The following is a 17,967-nucleotide window of genomic DNA, read 5'->3' as shown; positions in this document are numbered from 1 at the left end:
AGTCTAATTCTCATGCGCTTCAAAATTCACGCAGACTGGTAATGAATGAAAAATCCTTATTTGCTGATATGATATAATCTCTTCGGCCTAGCTGCGGAAGCTGAAGCCGGGGATTTGTCCTGGGCAAGCACGTACCAGAGGTCTTTGACTCTTTGCATTTGACGCGTACCTGCCCCGTCCGGTTCCTTGCCATCGAGTTAAAGCACGTCACAAATTCATGTTTTTACTCACATGTCTAGCAAAAAAACGGCTGAAACGATTTCATCATCCATTCCATCCCTTGTTCGACTAAGCTGCAAATAAGTATTGAAAATGCGGGAGAAATCAAGACCGTGGCTTTGTTCTCTCAAAATCAAAACGGGTGTGCGGTATCCAACGTCACGACGTCGCGTCTCACTGTCGGAAAATGATGACGTCATAAATGACCTCATAACGTCATTCCTGAGTTCGGGAAACGTCGGGTCCCAAAATGAACCTTTTTTGTAGAAAGTTTACTGTAGTACGCAACAATGAATCTCGTTTGGCAGTTAGTCAGCTGGATTGTATTACACATACAGACATGATAAACCTTGCTAACAGTGTGTGAGCGTTGCACTTGCAAAGAAATTATCATATAAGGTTTACTAACCCTTTACAAACGCCGAAATTCGAAGTACCGTACGACGATTTACGGAGGTAAAAGTCCACATTCGCAGGAAGCAGTTGGAAGAGCTTTCGCTGATTTCTAGCTGTAGATGGATACGAAAGCCGACGAGTGTAGCGAACAGATTCAAATACGAATTGATTACACATCTCTCGGATGCATGTACCGCGTAGTGTTTCGCCGTTCAAATCCAACGTCACGACGTCGTGCTTCCCACTGTCGGAAAATGATGACGTCATAAATGACCTCATAACGTCATTCCTGAGTTCGGGAAACGTCGGGTCCCAAAATGAACCTTTTTTGTAGAAAGTTTACTGTATGTTTCGCAACCACTACATGTAGGTCACGCACCCGTGTCATACCAATCAGCGAAAACCAAGGCGTGGTTTAACCATGCCAGTTGAATGGCATTTTCTATTTAAAATGTATAGTTCTTCTTAAATTGCAAATTAGGTGTGTTAAAATTAAAGAAAATGATGAAGTTTCAGTCCAATTGGCTTACTATGGTGTAATAACAGCATTCATTATCGCTTTGCAAAGCACTATTTAAAATTCTTTTTGACCGCGTTGAGGTGTGAGTATTTCAAAATGAACATTCTTCGTTTATTACGTGTTTCAAAACCTTTTAAACTTAATATCCTTATACTAGTAACTTATATAATCAGCCGTGAATAAAATTCAACTTATAACCAACCTACGGGTCTACTTTTTTCAAAGCCAGGCAAGTGCAGACAAATGAAGACATTTCAGGAATATCTGTGACGAGACTGGCAGAGTTTCTCTGAATATTGTGTCCAAGATTGGCCCCGTCATGGAGGGATTGTGAGGTAGGGATTCGGTAAACAGTCTGGTTCGTGATTTGAGAGAATCCGTATAGGAAAATTCAATCTATCTTTGCTCACGGTTGAGAGAAACATTAGGTTATTTGTCTCTTCTAATTAGTGCTTAATTCATATTTCTACTTGACTTGGTTGATTGATATGGCAGTGGGGTGCCAGTTATAGAACTCCCACTGACTGGAAGGCTATCGTGTGGTTTGATTCACACGCTAGCAGTGCATCAGAACCTTGGCTTACGGTTTTGTACGTAAAAGCGCCAAAAAGTAAGACAATCGTGAGGCAATATTTTTTTTATCCAGCATTACAGGGGCTAAATCACAGAGCTCCGGGACCCAAATAACCTTTTCCCCCGCAAATACGCTCAGTAAGCATTGGTTTCAAATGGCGCAATTCTTGGACAAAATAATATGACCCTCCGTTTGATTGACTGATTTGTTTGCTGACCAAACTAATAATGCGGTTGAAAGTAATGATGAACTGGTGGTTGATGAGATTGTTAGCCACTGTTCGGGCTGCACTCAGTCCAATAGCTGTGTTCAATCGCCATCAGCACAATTGCATTGAGAAGACGATCGCAGTCTCAGATTCCCTACTGTGGGCGCGGTCGGCTGTTCTTCAGACTTCGCTCTCAAGATTTTGGGCTCTGGTGTGCCAACTTCTGGTCAGATCTCTTATGTTGCTTATTATTGATCTGAGTTTCCTGTGATGGGATCGAAACAGTTTAAGTTCGTGGCATTGGGAGATCATTATTATTATTGCTTGTTTGTTTATTGTGCACTTAAAAAACCCAAAACACACGCTTATAATAAATTTCATCTTTTATTGTCAATCGTGGTCAAACGATTAAGTTTCATTGGGGGAAGCCTAGTGTTCCAATCATTCCCTGCCGTTACCCATTCGCAAATCATTTGACACATTGCTTGTTTTTGATTTTTGGTCATTGTCACTGTGGTTCGCGGGTCAGTCAAGTTTACCTTCTCGTGGAGTACATGACTTGATCTGCTCTTTACCCAGTGACTTTTCCAGTTGCTGCCTGACCAAAAAAATCTAGCCTTCCCGCGACAGCCACTTATTTCAATTACTACAGTATTGAAATGTTCCTATAACAAAAACTGTATTAAGAATATGTTTTGCCTCTATGAAGCTTTCGCGTTACAAGGAACTTTATTACAACTTTCAAACAATCGAAGTTAAATTAACCGATCTACTCAACAATTGCACAGAGGCAATATGACCCCAGTGTTGACATTTTCTTCCAATCAACTTAGATAGAAATCCATATTATGTCCGCTCAAATATTAACTAGCCAGAAACAAACATGCCACTGGTTCGATTATTTTCAATTACTTAAGAAAATAAATCTTCCATTACCTCCGGTCATAGATTTCGCTGAAGATATTTCTACATGTTTTTATTATACTTTTTATCTGCCTGGAGGTTAGTAGGGTTTGTGGGTTAGGGAGTTTTTGCAAATCCCCCGAAACGCCAAGGCGAACGCCTGTCCCCGATGTTCAGGATCAGGATTCAAGATTCAAGATTCAAGATTCAAGATCAGGAGCTCGAACAATGGGACAGCACTTGTCAGTCCCGAGAGTGTCCGTAGAGATTTTCTACTGTATTTTTAAATACATTTGGTGCAAAATGTGCAGTTTTCATATTAATACATATGTGTAGGCCACTGCACTCTGCAGTTAAAGTTATGACTTATAGAACCCTTTCATTCGCAGATAATATTTTCAAAAAACTCAGCCTCGCTCTACGGTTCACCTCTCCGACCTTCTCAAACCCAACACAACAATAATCTCGTCTGCTGCGCTGCACAATCCTTTCATTCAAGACACTGAATCTTTTCGATCTGGTCTTACATTGTCGGCAAAAAATCAACAGACTCCACTCGGATCAATTCCTTAAAAATATCTCGTCGAACGTGTAATCTCGCCGGATTAGTCCATACTCTTACGCGGCACAGGAGTCGTTCTTAGACTCGCAAAAATCAATGCCAAACAATTGAAAGTATCCAATCCATTTTGTTCGGGGCGTCCGTAAGGCTATGTCCTTTCACTTGATTGTAGCGGAGGTCAGGAGGGGATGTCAAAATATCCGGTCGTGTTACTTATGAGTATTGATATTATCCCGGGGGAGGTTGGGATCTCATGTAATCTATCACCAGTTATATCTTCTTGATGGATTGTTTTCGCGTCGAAAGTACAAGGTTGTGTTGTTGCTCGAAGCTATAGATACACATTGATAGGTAAAGCAATACTTAAGTCGGCAATTCATGCGGATCAACTCTGCTGCATGCCTTGACAAGTTGTCGTCTTCGACAATTTAAAAAAAGGGGGACTATGAGGCAGGAGCGGCGGGGTTAAATTGGCCAACTTCGGATGACTAATATAAACAATAATGCACTGGCTCATGCTAGATTCAGTTCTAAATAGTAAAGTAAAGTAAAGTTTGTTTATTATAGTGTCACCCCTAATGAAAGGGCCAGCCAGCTTTTCGCTTATGAGACACACTTTACTTCCAAACTCCTATCTCAAATGCCAGGCGCCTGGTGAGAAGGCAGTTTGTACCCTATATTTAATTTAGCTGGCGGCTAACCAACCGACCGCGTGGGAAAGAGGTTACCAGCGGGCTTTGACCCTTCGACCTTCCGTTCACGAGGCGGACGCCTAAACCACTAGGCCATCGAGATCGATCTAAATAATATTCATTCGTACTGTGCGATGGGAGAGACCCCTATTGGAGACTTTGTGTAACTTTATCTTGCCTACCTAACAGCTGCTTATAATGTCCACTTAATGGACACTTTTGACTCTCGGGTCCATCCCATTAAAAGCGTTCTGTGGCAAGTTAGGCATCATATAAACGTTCCACCGATGCAGTGGGCCGAGATAGGAGAGATCTTAACCGTAACAACACATTGGGGGTTGGAATTCAGGCAAATTGTTATATTCCACATGTATCTCAATGTCTGGAGTGAAAAGCGCAAATTTGCAATTATGGGCTGGTAAGGGTGAACGGTCCTAGTATGGAAAGCGGTATACATCTGCCTTTACCTGCAGATCAGATTTGAGCAGCACTGTGTACCCGATGAGACATTCTATATAGTCACTACTCACAAGCTCAAGTACCATCAATTTTTATCTGTAGCTAGCCATACCCAGTTAGATTATATCTGGCAATAAGCTTCGTGCTCGCGAAGGTGAATTGGGTTTACGCAACATGTATAAGCAGATGACTGCCACATCTAATAAACTGCTGATATGACGCAGAACGGATCATATAGGCTCTTGAATGTCGCGATCAGGATACGTACCGTAAGCCGATAATTTGTCACTATATCACGACGTACCTGATCCAAATATATTACGTCTCAAAACTGGGTATAATATCCACGATCGAGATCAGAGCTAGGTGATCAGTAATACTCATATGTCGTCGTGGTGTAACTTATCAGTTTATAAGGATGTATAGTTCATCGCTTTCACCGACTGACAAATCTTCACTGACTATGATATAGAAACGTTGGATTACTTAAGGTCGGATTGTAAGGGGCGACCAGTCGGATATGCGCTTAATTATACGGATGGAAGTGCTCCGGGATGGATGGTGCACTCGTCACTATTTTAGAGCGAACTTCGTACGAGCAATACAATGGCCTCACCGCGCCTCAGACGATGTCAAAGCAACTGATGCATCATCAATTCGTTTCTGAGTGGAAACTATTATATTTTATATTGCAGACGCTATTGTCCACACGTTCCTCAGGCAGAGTCCAGCTTACTGATCTACGCCTGGTCGTTGGTAATCCTCTTTTAAATGGGTTTTCCGAGTGATACCATCAAAGTACGCTTTGGCCTGCTTGTCTGTCCTATCAACAAACTATTAAAAGACCAATGAACATGAGAAAGGGGTCAAACATGCAAGATTTGACACCATAGCCACAATTAGCTACATTTTACATGATCTTATGACCCAGGCGACATGGTTCGAAGTGTTAATGACTTTCCATAAAGTATGCATAAGAAATGTCGTGAACGGATATTGATTAGGTTTCAATTGTTTTTAACATGATGAGCAATAACGAATTATCCATATCAACAGCAGTATGACAAAATCTGGTTGATGATAGCACCAAACGGTTTGCAATGTTAAATACAATGTGTTTTGCTCTGATTTCTTTGGCCAACTCTTTTTTTCTCGTAATTGTCAATTACCTACCAAAGACGACCGTTTTGCGCATTGCCGGCGGGCCTCATTTCTTTGCCGATTTGATTCGTACACCTTCTATTGCCCGTGATGTAACGGTCAGTGACGCGACTCTGTTTGCATCGAACCAGCATCATGGCCAGGAAAGCATCGCTGTCTACACGAAGATCTTCGATCGCCAAACTCTCCAGTGTCATCTAATAGCGATAAAGATTAATATATTTGATATGTTGTCAGTATTCGCGCTACAAACTCCTTCATATTTCTCTCTATCTCAATTGATGTCAGCTCGCCTCGCCAGTGATTGTGGATAAATAAAGCGTGTCTTATTGCTCTGGCCGCTGGCAGGGGTGAATCTGTAGAAAATTACATCATTCATCGCTTGGACCATTTGTCACTGTACCAGTGCGTTTGTGCGACTAGTTACAAAGGCGAGCCGGGTTGGGATTTCTTCACAGTTGTATATTCTCGACGTCTGCAAATGCAAAATAGTGCGAGCACGAAAAGTTCAGCATAACCAATGGTGGCGTAATTTATTTGGCTATGCCACATCAGAATGAAAAAATAAGAATGTTCACCATGCGATTGGAGTTATCATCCTGTCTCTACATACAACTTTCCAGGGTTTGAAAAAGGAGATTTAATGCGCTAATTTCAAACGCTTGTGCCTGTAATGAATCGTCTTGCAGTTAATTGTAATTTGCAATTAATTTTTAAGTCATTGTCATTGTGAACCACTTGCATTGACACAAAATAAATATTGCATTTCATTTCGAAGCGCAAGGCCGTGTGATGACGAAGTATCACAACTCGAGTTGTGTTCAAACATGGCGAAGTGCCGAAGGAAATGGCAGGAACTACACTTCGGAGTCGGCGGCTCGAAGTCGGCTGACTCCTCTGTGACAGGAAGGAGATGATGTATCGGCGGCTGGCGTTCAATGGTGTGCAACTGACGAGATTGGTCGTCTTCTGCAATCAGTTATTCTCTTCAAGTGAGGTCACGCATCTGTAATAAAAGGTCCGGTCGAGGTTGTACAGGAAAATAGTCAGTCACATAAGGGGTTTTTGCAAATCCCCGAAACGTCCACGTGATGCCTATCCCATTGTTTTTCTTCGTTATCAGGAGGTCGAACAATGAGATAAACGTTCAAGTTTGCGTTTCGGGAGATTCGCGAAATTTCCCTATCATCTATCCACCCGCTGTATTAATATTTAGAGCCAGAAAGACGTTTAACCTTAAATCCATGTATTTATCTCAATCGGAAAGCGTAAAATAATCATAATGTTCGTGATGCTATCTCAGTAAGTGATTTGTTTGATAGACTGGGTGCCAAGCCGCGCGGGTAGTCGGGATGACTTTAATCGATAGCCCAGCAGTAATCCAAAAAGGGATTAGATCAGAACAGAATCTTTTAATAAAATCTATGGAAAGATTCTGGCCAGACTAACGAGACCACAGTCTCTTAATAGTGCACCAGGAATTTGGGTAAAGTGTGATTTATAGCTGTGCGATGTTGGCGGATAAGAAAGTATCTTTATAGCTACACATAACAATCAAACAGAATGGCGTCGGTAACTTCTAAACTATGAGGCATTTTACATCTATACACAGGTCGTCCTCGTGAATACCGGTATCAGGTGCCAGTTTGAAGAGACCTCTTGGGGTGCCATATATTGCATGTATTATAATTGGGTATTATACTCCATGAACAGTGTTATTCAAATGTTATTGTATGCACAGGTCGTCACAGTCATTGGCTAAAGAGCTGTAAGCCACACCAGCGGGTATTTCTAATGTTTTGTTAGTTAAATGTTCCAGGGCGGTATGGGAAGCGGCGCTTTGCAGATTGTGCATGACAAGTCACAATAAAGGCGGGACCATGGCCTGCTTAGTCCTCCTGGTACCCGTTTGTGGAACTCCGAAATGTATGGTCCTACTTTCATAGTACAGAAAGGTTAGGCTACCGGTATTCACGAGGACATCCCGTATCATTTTAGCTATCTATAACCGACCACGTAAAATAAGTAATTATTATTTCACTACATGTATATTGTTGAAAATCTCATAATACATGAAAATGACTGGTGATATCCGAACGATTTCTTTCAAAAAAATCTTATAATAATTACATCGAATGTGATTTCAATGACGAACTGCGGAGACGGTTTCAACCTTTTGTAATTTGATATCATGATCAAGTAGTAAACAACACAATAAAATTAGACACAGTGCAAATGACGCGGAATTTTTGTATCAAAACCTTTCTCATGCATTTTGAATCATGATAGAAAAACATCCACATTTGATGAAAATTAAGCGATGACGACTGGGACCTTGACTAGTAATGAATAAGTTATTATTTATTGAAGGCAACAAATTGGATTCTTATAGATCTTCTCATTGATACCCTCGCCATTGAATCCGTGATAATTCGTTCTAATCGGTCCATTATTGCTGGATGCTGTGATGGGAATCGGGATCGAGATTTTTCTTGACCACAGTTTAGTCGGAGTTCATGGCAAACGGTATTTGGTTGTCACTCATGTCAGTCATGTCAGTGGGAATCTTTATACAGTTCAAGGTAATTGGATACCGTGAACTGCATTCTCGGAAGCAGACATTATATTCAAGCGAATTCTCTCTGCGGCCAGTATTAGCTTCCATGTTGTGACGACACTGTACATTCTACGTGTAATCATCGTTAAAGTGGCCGCGGCCACAGTTTCGTATTCACTTTAGGGATAAAATTACAAAAATGCATGTCCTTTAAAATAAAATCATGGCAACTTAAGTCTTTTAATTTATTATTTTAACCATGTCACAAACTTTCTGGTGACTGGACGGTGTTAAAGTCTTATAAAAAAAGGGCCCAGCCCAGGCCATTCGGTGGCAATGGCGGCCAATTCAAGCAGGGACGGAACTTCGTCATCAAATATAGACTTCCGGTCCTGCGCAAGGAGGCTGTGTGAACTGGTGCTGCCGGTCAATCAACTTTGTTTTTTTTTCGATGCTTGAACAATTTATAAAAAAACGAGTCGTATTTTATGTTTTCTTTTGCCTAAAAAATATTTTTGTGATTTGTTTGTCGCGACTCTGCGTGATTGGCTTAATTCAAGAATATGAAATGGGTTGTGGTGTACAGTGCGAATCGACATTGGCTTCAGCCGTAAAATTGTTTCGATACGTTGGGTGTCTCAAGCTCTCAGATAAGTATCCTTATACTCAAGATTTCATTCTGTGGGGCTTCTGACTTATAAATTCAATTACATGATGAGATTATGATCATGGAAAAAAATTAATTACAGGATGAGATTATGAGCATGGTAAAATCTAAAGTATCATTTCCATGACAATCAGCACGTAGGCGGATATTCAAGCTACAATATACAATTTCCTAACGGTATTTAAAGATTAAGCGTATTAAGCTCCTCAACGTTGAGTTATAGCAATTTTAAGTAAAGGTTCCCTCTATATATTAGCAGGAATACATACAATCATGTACAGAAAAAATGCCCTGATTCTTGAGACGAGGGATGCTATAACTTCGTGTGCGGAGATTTTTCTATCTTCTACTGTTTAGCCTTATCAAAACACGAAGAGCTGACGAGGTCGTTGTGCGAAACTTTTAGACCATTCTTATTCATAGTTAAAGTAGAAGGACATTAAATGACCGTGTATTCTGCTGCATTCATCATTTTGACCAGTGTTCTAATAGGCCTTATGATGCATCCTCTAATTCAAAGGTCACTTGTATGCTACTCCTTCCCAATGTCCGATGGTGATTCGCGGTATGGACGGAAAATCCACTCCGCCCGATCAAGCAACCCGCTGCATCCAACACGCTCTCTTATTTGCTATAATGGGATTCATCTGGCAGTTGTCACTACACGCGCTCTGACACGGTCTTTTAAGAAGTATTTATCCTCCCTGTAAGTTTAGAACAGTCTGTGGCAAATCCCACAAGTCAACAATGTAGGTGAAAAGAAAGCAAGAATGAATGAATAAAGGCCGGATACATTTAACTCACTGAGTAACTAGAAAGCCGTTTGTATTATTCGAAATGCGTTTTTGAGAGAGAATATGAGTTGACCCCCGAACAGTGGTGGCAAGTGGTGGCAAGTGGTGGCCAGACCGCGCTATGAACAATTTGACACCCTTTCTCTTCAGAATTGACAAATTAAGTTATTGCCTTTACCGGTGCAGTGTGTATACTGATTTTGTTGAGCTGCACAAGAACAACCTCTGATGTCCTCTTTACATACCAATGAAAGATGCGATGATGCTCTTGGCAACCTTCGGCGGAATTCCCACGGCAACTTGGATGAATCCGCCTTCAAGGAAGAATAATCGATAACCTTTTCACGAACGTGTTTCCCGTAATTTGCTTATAAATCTCCTATTGATCATCATACACGAATAATAACAATTATGAAACTTATATAGCGCTTAATCCGCTCAAAGCGCTTCACATTATTACCAGTATGACCTGTTCATCCCTGATTCAAGCTCTCTTACGCTCTGTGAGTAACAGCTAAAAGGTCCGAGCTGCAACTATACAACGCTCAGGATAGTTTGACGTACCCATTTACTCCAGGGCCGGAGAGAAGCAAACAGGGTTTACTGTCTTGCTCAAGGACACAAACGAAGCAGAGGTGATTCTTCTGAGAATCGAACCCACGACTTTCTGATTATGAGCCAGGTGCTCTTGCACTATGCCACTGATCTTATGATTGAAATACCATCCTGCTTTAATCCCCGCCTTATAGCTCTTACAAAGTTTTCCACTCTCACTCACACGTGTCGGCGCTTGTTAATGTCCTATTTTCACCTTTATGAGGTAATAGAAACTCGAAGTTGCAATTGAACTCTATCCAAGCCCACGAGATGAGCGTTATAAGAGGTGTTTCAAGCGTAGATATGTTAACAAAGCATTGTTACAGCCCTCGTAAACACAACTCCTTGGTATAAGGTTTCCGGAATGTCTCCTTTTCCAGACGTGACACTCATCAATTCAATTTTCAAAATTACTTTATTATTTGAATTAGAAACTCATCAGAAGAATAGAAATACTTTGAATTCACTATTAAGGTCATTTTAAATTTGTGCCCTTGACGTTAGAATGGAGACGTCGAATTTCACTGTCACGAACAAAATCCATTAACAAACACGATAGGTTTCTATTTCAATTTCCGTAAGGATTTGGTTGCATGAATTATAACCTCACTGAAGAACAAATTTGAAATATTCTTGTCAATTTTCACAGATATTCTATTTCATTATGCGATCTGCGACGGTGTCAACCAACTTTAATTATCCGGGTAGACTATGCGACAGGTCGTTAACGCTCGAAGGGTGGATGTCGTCCTGGGTGCCGACAAATGGTACCAAGGTTCGAGATCGACTGGACAATAAGCACCCTGGGTGCCATTACACTAGACAAATAGCACCCAGCTTCTTTTTGCCTGGCTTACGGATCTTAGGGACGAGGACGTTTCTTGCAATCTCGTTTTATCTCGCGCCGTGGTACTTGTGGCATTAGCAGTGCGCGAAATAAAAAGAACAGATAAACAGAAAAAAACGCGTCTTTGAAAGCACATTTTGGATGATTTATTCAGAAAAGGTATATAGGAGGGATATATCCGAAATGTGCTTTCAAAGACCTAAAGGCCTAAACGCGTTAACCTCCCTTGAAATAAGGCACATCCCTGAAACGAAAAAAATATCACTCTTCAAAAGAAGGGTTGTGAGCTTTTGGAAACCTTTAAGGTTTTTTCAGCCAACATGAATATGCCACAAATATTGTGATGGCTAAAAATGTATTTTATCTTTCTCGGCTGCGCAGAGCCAACGCTTACCACGTGATGTGTTCTATCTTTCTAGACTACGAAGAACCAACGCTTGCCACTTGGCGTGTTTTATCTATTTAGGCCACGAAGAACCAATACTTACCAAGCGATGTGTTCTATCTTTCTCCATCTAGGCTGCGAAGAACCAATGCGTACCACGTGGTGTGTTTTATCTTTCCTGAGCACGAACAACCAATGCATACACGTGGTTGGTTTTATCTTTCAAGACTACAAAGAACCAATTCTACCTATGTGGTGTGCTATTTTCTCTTTCTGGGATGCGAAGAACCAATGCTAACCACGTGATGTGTTCTATCTTTCTAGACTGCGAAGAACTAATGCTTATCAGGTGATGTGTTTTATCTTTCTAGGCTATGAAGAACCAGTGCTTACCACATGATGTCTTTTATCATTTTATCTTCCAAGGCTATGAAGAACCAATGCTTACCACGTGATGTTTTTTTATTTATCTTTCTAGGCTATGAAGAACCAGTGCTTACCACGTGATGTGTTTAATCAATTTATCTTCCAAGGCTATGAAGAACCAATGCTTACCATGTGATGTGTTTTATCTTTCTAGGCTACGAAGAACCAATGCTTACCACGTGATGTGTTTTATCTTTCTAGGCTACGAATAACCATTGCTTACCACGTGATGTGCTTTATCTTTCTAGGCTATGAAAAATCAATGTCGTGATGACGTCACACCGTATTTAGGAGGAGTTATATTCCAACCAGATGTAACTCTATCCCCAAAATTCAACAAGTACATCTCCGAATATAGGACCACAGTTACCTACACCACATATCATATCAAAGTCTGGGCGATACCGGAGAGCTGCGCATGCTCAGCGAGGTTAGACAGTCGCCATGGACCAACAAGGTAAACCTCGAATTCACATTATGCATTATGTCGCGAATTGTACACAGTGTGCGCTTTGCAAAATTAGTAGCGTTGATCCATGTTCATGACGATACCTACTCAGTGACATACTCAGTGTGATTCTGCATTACGTGTTGAATCACATAGTTATTAAATTTCTCTACAAAGATGATTTTGACTATTTCCATGATAATTGGTTTGAGCGTAGATAGTTGTTGGGGGTGGGGGGGGGGGGGGGGGGGGTGGGGGGACCCCGATGCCACCGCTATCGCATGCAGAGACGACTTCAAAACTCACTTTAAACTGAAGATTGGGACAAGATTTTGAAATTTCGGTTGATTAAAAAGCAAAACAAATGGAAAATTGACACGGTTCAGCTGATGCGCTGTTGCGTCTTTGGTTTAGTGAGAAAAAGCTTGAGAACTAATCTCGTAAATCTAAGGTAAATTGACGAAATGATAAATGAGATCGTCTGGGGAACATTAGGGAATGTAATCTCTGTTACTTTACCCACGACATGACGTTGTCGCGGCCTGCATGACAAGGGGCTGGGGGCATATGATGCCTTCCTAACCGCACTAATCCCCGTGATGAGCTGTTGAGATGTGGAAATGGTATTCGTGCCGAGGTTTCGAACAATTTGATAATGGTTGATGGCGTACCTTTCCTTAATGTACCAGATTAGGCTTTAGGTTTTAACCTTTATTAATGGCTTTACAAGCAACAACATTGTCAAGAACTGTTTTTGATGGCCATTATTACGGGTTTTGTAGGATGGTTTCTGCCAAGAGATGTCTACTACTCAAACATTACCCCTTTACTGCCTCTTTACAAGTCGTGTAATCTGAGCTGCGAAAAGTTTTCAGTACTACATGTGCTGGTTTAATGGTTAGTTGTAATACCCACTCCATGTTTTCCGTGCATCCACACGTTTACCAGAAAAACCTTTACTGAAAATAACCTAGTGTATTTATCTGTATTTCTTCCTGAAAGGTTACCATTGTCTATTTTAATCCTGATCTTACCCAGAAAAAAATAAAAGCTGTTTTTACTCTTGTTATGACTAATGTGATTAAGTTAAATTCTTATTATGGCCGGCGAAATGTTGCACGAATGAATCCGATTTTGTGATTCGTGATATAAAAAAAAACACTTCTTCCTTATAATGATTCAAAAGTAAATTGATAAGATAATAAGGCGCCACAATGCGTGTTTTGACAGAATAAGTAGAAAACAGGATTTTTTTTAGTTGATAAGAGGATATCTTGGTGTCTTTTTCGTAGAGGCAATTACTGAATTAGATGCTGTGGAGTCACACCTAATGTCTGTCTGAGTCGCATAGTGACATGACCGTGGGCCACATGTAGCTATTGGCTCGAAAAAAACCAAAACAATGAGTATCATATAGTCTAAAAAGCTCATTCGATACAAAGAATCACTGGTTGACAAATATCAAATTCAGGCCTGATGCAGATTTCGATTGTTGAAGTCCGTATGGTTATATAGCCATGGTACCGGGACTGTTACGGCGTTGCTCTGCTCTGCTCATATGATAACACCAAAGTAAAAAGACAACTATAAAGGTTAACTTCGGAATTTTCAATGCAAAATCAGGAGCATGATTACTATCAACCCTTTCTCCTTCCAGGCCGACCAACTACAGCCTCGGACTTGGCGATAATAAGATCACTTACTTCGTCGTTACGAACACGGCTGGTGACGACAGGAGAGTTCTGAAGGCCTACACGCTCCACATTTACAGGCCCAGCAAGACGGACGGCTCAACAAAGGTGCTAGATCGATCACATCAAGTCTGCGGACTGGTTCAGGTAAGCCGAATCTCAATTCGTCAGTTAAAAAAGACTCTCTTTCATTGGCTTGTTAAACGACAGAACATTTTTGTCTGCAACTTTTTTGGCTAACTGATACGGTACGTAAGTGTTATAGTAGCGAGATTCAGCAAATCAAAAAGACTATGACGTATACATATCGATGTTACGTATGGCCGCGTCACTAATTACCTTACTACATTGTCGGCGGTTGAAATCTTGAAGTAGGTTAAAACACCGGTCGTGCAAATTCAATTTAAACCACAATACAGAAAAAACGTTTAGATGAGAAAAGCGGTCATGTGTTACTGTAGTCTCCGCTCGATCTGGAAATAGACTCCAGCCACATCAAAGTGAGTCATTTTGGATCAGCGAATCGAATCAGTCATGAAACATTGATCTTAGGGTTCGACAGAGCTGTCGTATATATCTCGGGATGGGATGAACCGAGATTTATCATCCCAAGCTGCCTGATGATTTGTCACGACTCATCAAATTCTTCTGTTATGTCGGCAGCCCAAAGGGACAAACCCAAAGTCCTCAATCTCAATCAGCTCCGAATCTGCGGCGGCTGCCTCGCGTACGTGTAGAGCTAACGCGTTGAGCGACCTGCTGCCCTATACACATCCATCAAACATAAATAACCTACACTGATTTAAAAAAGTAATCAAAAGCTGCTATTTTTCTGAATTTGATAAAAACGTGTCATTCGGTTTCCCACATTATCTACACGAGCGAAGAAAGTTGCAAAGGAGACGTGCTAGAAGCTCCCATCAACTTTGTTTCAAAGCTATATTATCAATGTTTTATCATCTTCACGTCGCTATTACACAAGATCAAGGAAATGTGCAGATCGGTCGCTTTGGAAGTATCAGACTGGCGTGATGCGCAATGCTACGGCCAAGGCGACCGAATCCTTGGGGTGGTGGCTCCGAAACCATATCTGGGGGGGGGGGGGGGGGACTTGATTGAATCTGCATTAGGAGTGGCATTAACGACTTTCTTTGCAGTGCCATTGAACTTGGGAGAATAATTTTGTCTCCGTGAAATCATGAAGCTGCATCGCCCATATTTTAACAAATAAATTTTTCGCTGTGCCCTACACGCATGCGTTTCAGTTTTTTTGAGTACAAGTGCCAACATACAAGTCAAATTTTTATCTGATTAAATTATTTTTTATTTGATTTTATCCTATTTGGTCATATGTTTTGCATGTCTACCTGATCTACCAGATGGAATAAACAGTAGAAAATGTTACTTTATATCACATTTTAATGAAACCTTCCCAGACTCATCCTTTTATAATACGCCAGAATCATAATTTTACAAAGTTATTCCAACATGTCATAGTTGGGCGCTAATGAAATGTGAGAGATGTTTCTTTTAGATCAAATACACGGGAAGTGCGTCATATCGGAGTTCTGAGTACTCGAAAAAATGGGTGAGCATCGAGTCCATCTTGTTGTATGTGTGAAATCGCACTCATACTCAGCTGAAATGTTTAACATTTCTATAACTCCTTTCTGGTCCACTTTATGATTGCGTTTTCGGGGAGGAATTCTTCGCCTACTCGTGTTAACAATGCGTGAATAATGAGGGCGAATAATTCTAGTGTGACGCACTACCGCACTCCTTTTCACTTTTATATCCATCTACCTCGGCAATGTGATGAACCAATTCTATCCAGACTCCACCTCGCGATTACAGTGACCATCTGTCAAGGTTTGTAATCTATCTGGCATCACGCGTTCTATCAGAGCTCGATCGATTCCCCGGTGATCTGGTGATTTGTATCAACCCACAGTCAATTCGTGTCATTTCTAATCACTGTTGCGCCTAAACAGGTCTGCGAGTTCGGAGTAGCCCTAACTCCTGTGAATTATTAGAGGGATAATGACAGAGTGCCAGGCTGTTCAATGACCGTATGAACACGATCGCCTTACCCCCAACGGTCCTGTCGTAGTGGAATTCTGTGGTTCAAATGATGCTTACATGACGAGACATTTCGACCTTATTTCCTGCCAGAGTATTTATCTTCCGCCCTGGTAGCCAATGCTCGTATCTTCGTGATATCACGGCTGGTCATCTGTGTGTACGTATCTGCCAATTCCTCCGTGGTTCCGCCAAAATGACCAACTGTCCCCGACAAGACGGCATACCACTCTCAATATCCGTTATGTTATGAAGGATTGAAAAGTGTCGTCCAGGCATCCCCTTGAGCCATCTGACTGATATTGGTGAATGGGACCCGCTCTTTTGGTGAGCGTTTAATAGTGAGGGAATGTCGTATCGAGAATCAGCCATCAGCTAATTCAATTCGGACTTCCCAACCACTATGTCATTTCCCTTGGGTTTGGGAACCAAGTGAGAAAGTCTTAGCCATTAGTTATCAGTGCTAATTCAATTGAAGCTAACAGTCAATATTGGCAGCCTGCTCACTTCGTATTTCCTGCTCTTTCTTCCATCTCCGTCGAAGTTGTCAGTTATCACTTCTTTAGTTAAGGTGACTGTTATATAAGGATAACCTTTGTAACGTATTACCCCTTCTTTGATCATAAATTTCTCATAAGTTGAAACAAATTTTGCGACAGATGACATTTCAGAAGAATGTCTTGACCTTTCTGTACGTTTCTGAACTCAAGTCAACTGTCATTAAATCCTCCATAAACAGATTGTGGTTAGTAGTTAGACATGTTGTTTATGGTCCCGATTGAGGAGGATTCGCGAGGAGGATTCGTCTAAAAATAGATTTTAGGCGGGAAATTAAAAAATGGCTCTCAACTGGATAAAAGAGGGCGCTTTAATCAGCGGGAAATTTGTTGAGAAATAGTTTTCAAATAGATAAAAGAGGGCCCTTCAATCAACGCAGCGGGAAATTCAGATTTTGAAGTGACAACAGGCCATACTACTACAAGCTTGCATCGGCACGATTGATCTCTTTATAAATATTTGGTGTGGCCTTTAGAAAGGCCTTTTTTGGTCCTTAGAAGGACCTTTTTTTGGAAGGGAAGCTCTTCACAGGAACTTGGAAGATGGTCTTTGTAAAGCAGATACCAGGTTGTCTCATCGGCCACTTCGAAGAATCAACTTCTGCATGTCTGTAGCAGGAACCAAGCATCGGGAGTAACCTCTAACATGGTGATGTTGAAGCTGTCTCTTCGCACCTGACGTACACGATCATACTTCCATCCATTGTGTAGAAGATTTGCTGGTAGAATTATTATCCCAATTCAGGTGTTCATTTCTGTTTCGTAGTTCTTGTGTACAAACTTGACCGACTCAATGACGCTCTTGGGTAGATCAAAGATTGGTTTTGGGTAGTGGTCTTCATCCTGGAGCTTCCAGTACTTGGTCGGGTCCAATTCTTCTAGACGTGTGCAACCACTGTCGATGATGTCCAGTCAAGGCGTTCATGTTCACGTGGGGATTTTATTTGCCTGTTACAAACAAGCCAGGTGATGCATGACCAGATGACATCCTTCTAATACCATTCAAGTCGTCGTCTTGTTGAAAACTCGCCGCAATTGGGACTAGGTCCCGCATGTGGCAGAGTGATTGGCCGAAATAGTTCCAAGTACTCTTATATTTCGATAGTTGTACAGGTTTTTCCCAATATTTCGTATTTATATACTTCAGTGATAAAAAAGATAATGCCTGCAGTTGATTTTACATTTGAATGACCTTTTTGAAAAAGTTTTTAGAATCGAGGTCAAC

General features: G+C 41.2%; 1 protein-coding gene across 3 annotated transcripts in view; it reads left to right on the top strand.

The window, feature by feature from the left end:
* LOC135491392 (cadherin-like and PC-esterase domain-containing protein 1) overlaps positions 1 to 17,967 on the top strand; it is an 84,932-nt gene that overhangs the window by 56,174 nt on the left and 10,791 nt on the right. For all 3 annotated transcript variants that reach the window (XM_064777236.1, XM_064777237.1, XM_064777235.1), the window contains exons 3-4: positions 12,216 to 12,424; positions 14,073 to 14,253. In XM_064777236.1, the coding sequence (XP_064633306.1) occupies positions 12,216 to 12,424; positions 14,073 to 14,253 (390 nt within the window). The remainder of the gene's footprint in view (positions 1 to 12,215; positions 12,425 to 14,072; positions 14,254 to 17,967) is intronic.

Source organism: Lineus longissimus, chromosome 7 (genome assembly GCF_910592395.1).
Source record: "Lineus longissimus chromosome 7, tnLinLong1.2, whole genome shotgun sequence".
NCBI lineage: Eukaryota > Metazoa > Nemertea > Pilidiophora > Heteronemertea > Lineidae > Lineus > Lineus longissimus.
Note: the sequence above shows the minus strand (reverse complement) of the source record. Positions and strands in the feature narration are given on the sequence as shown.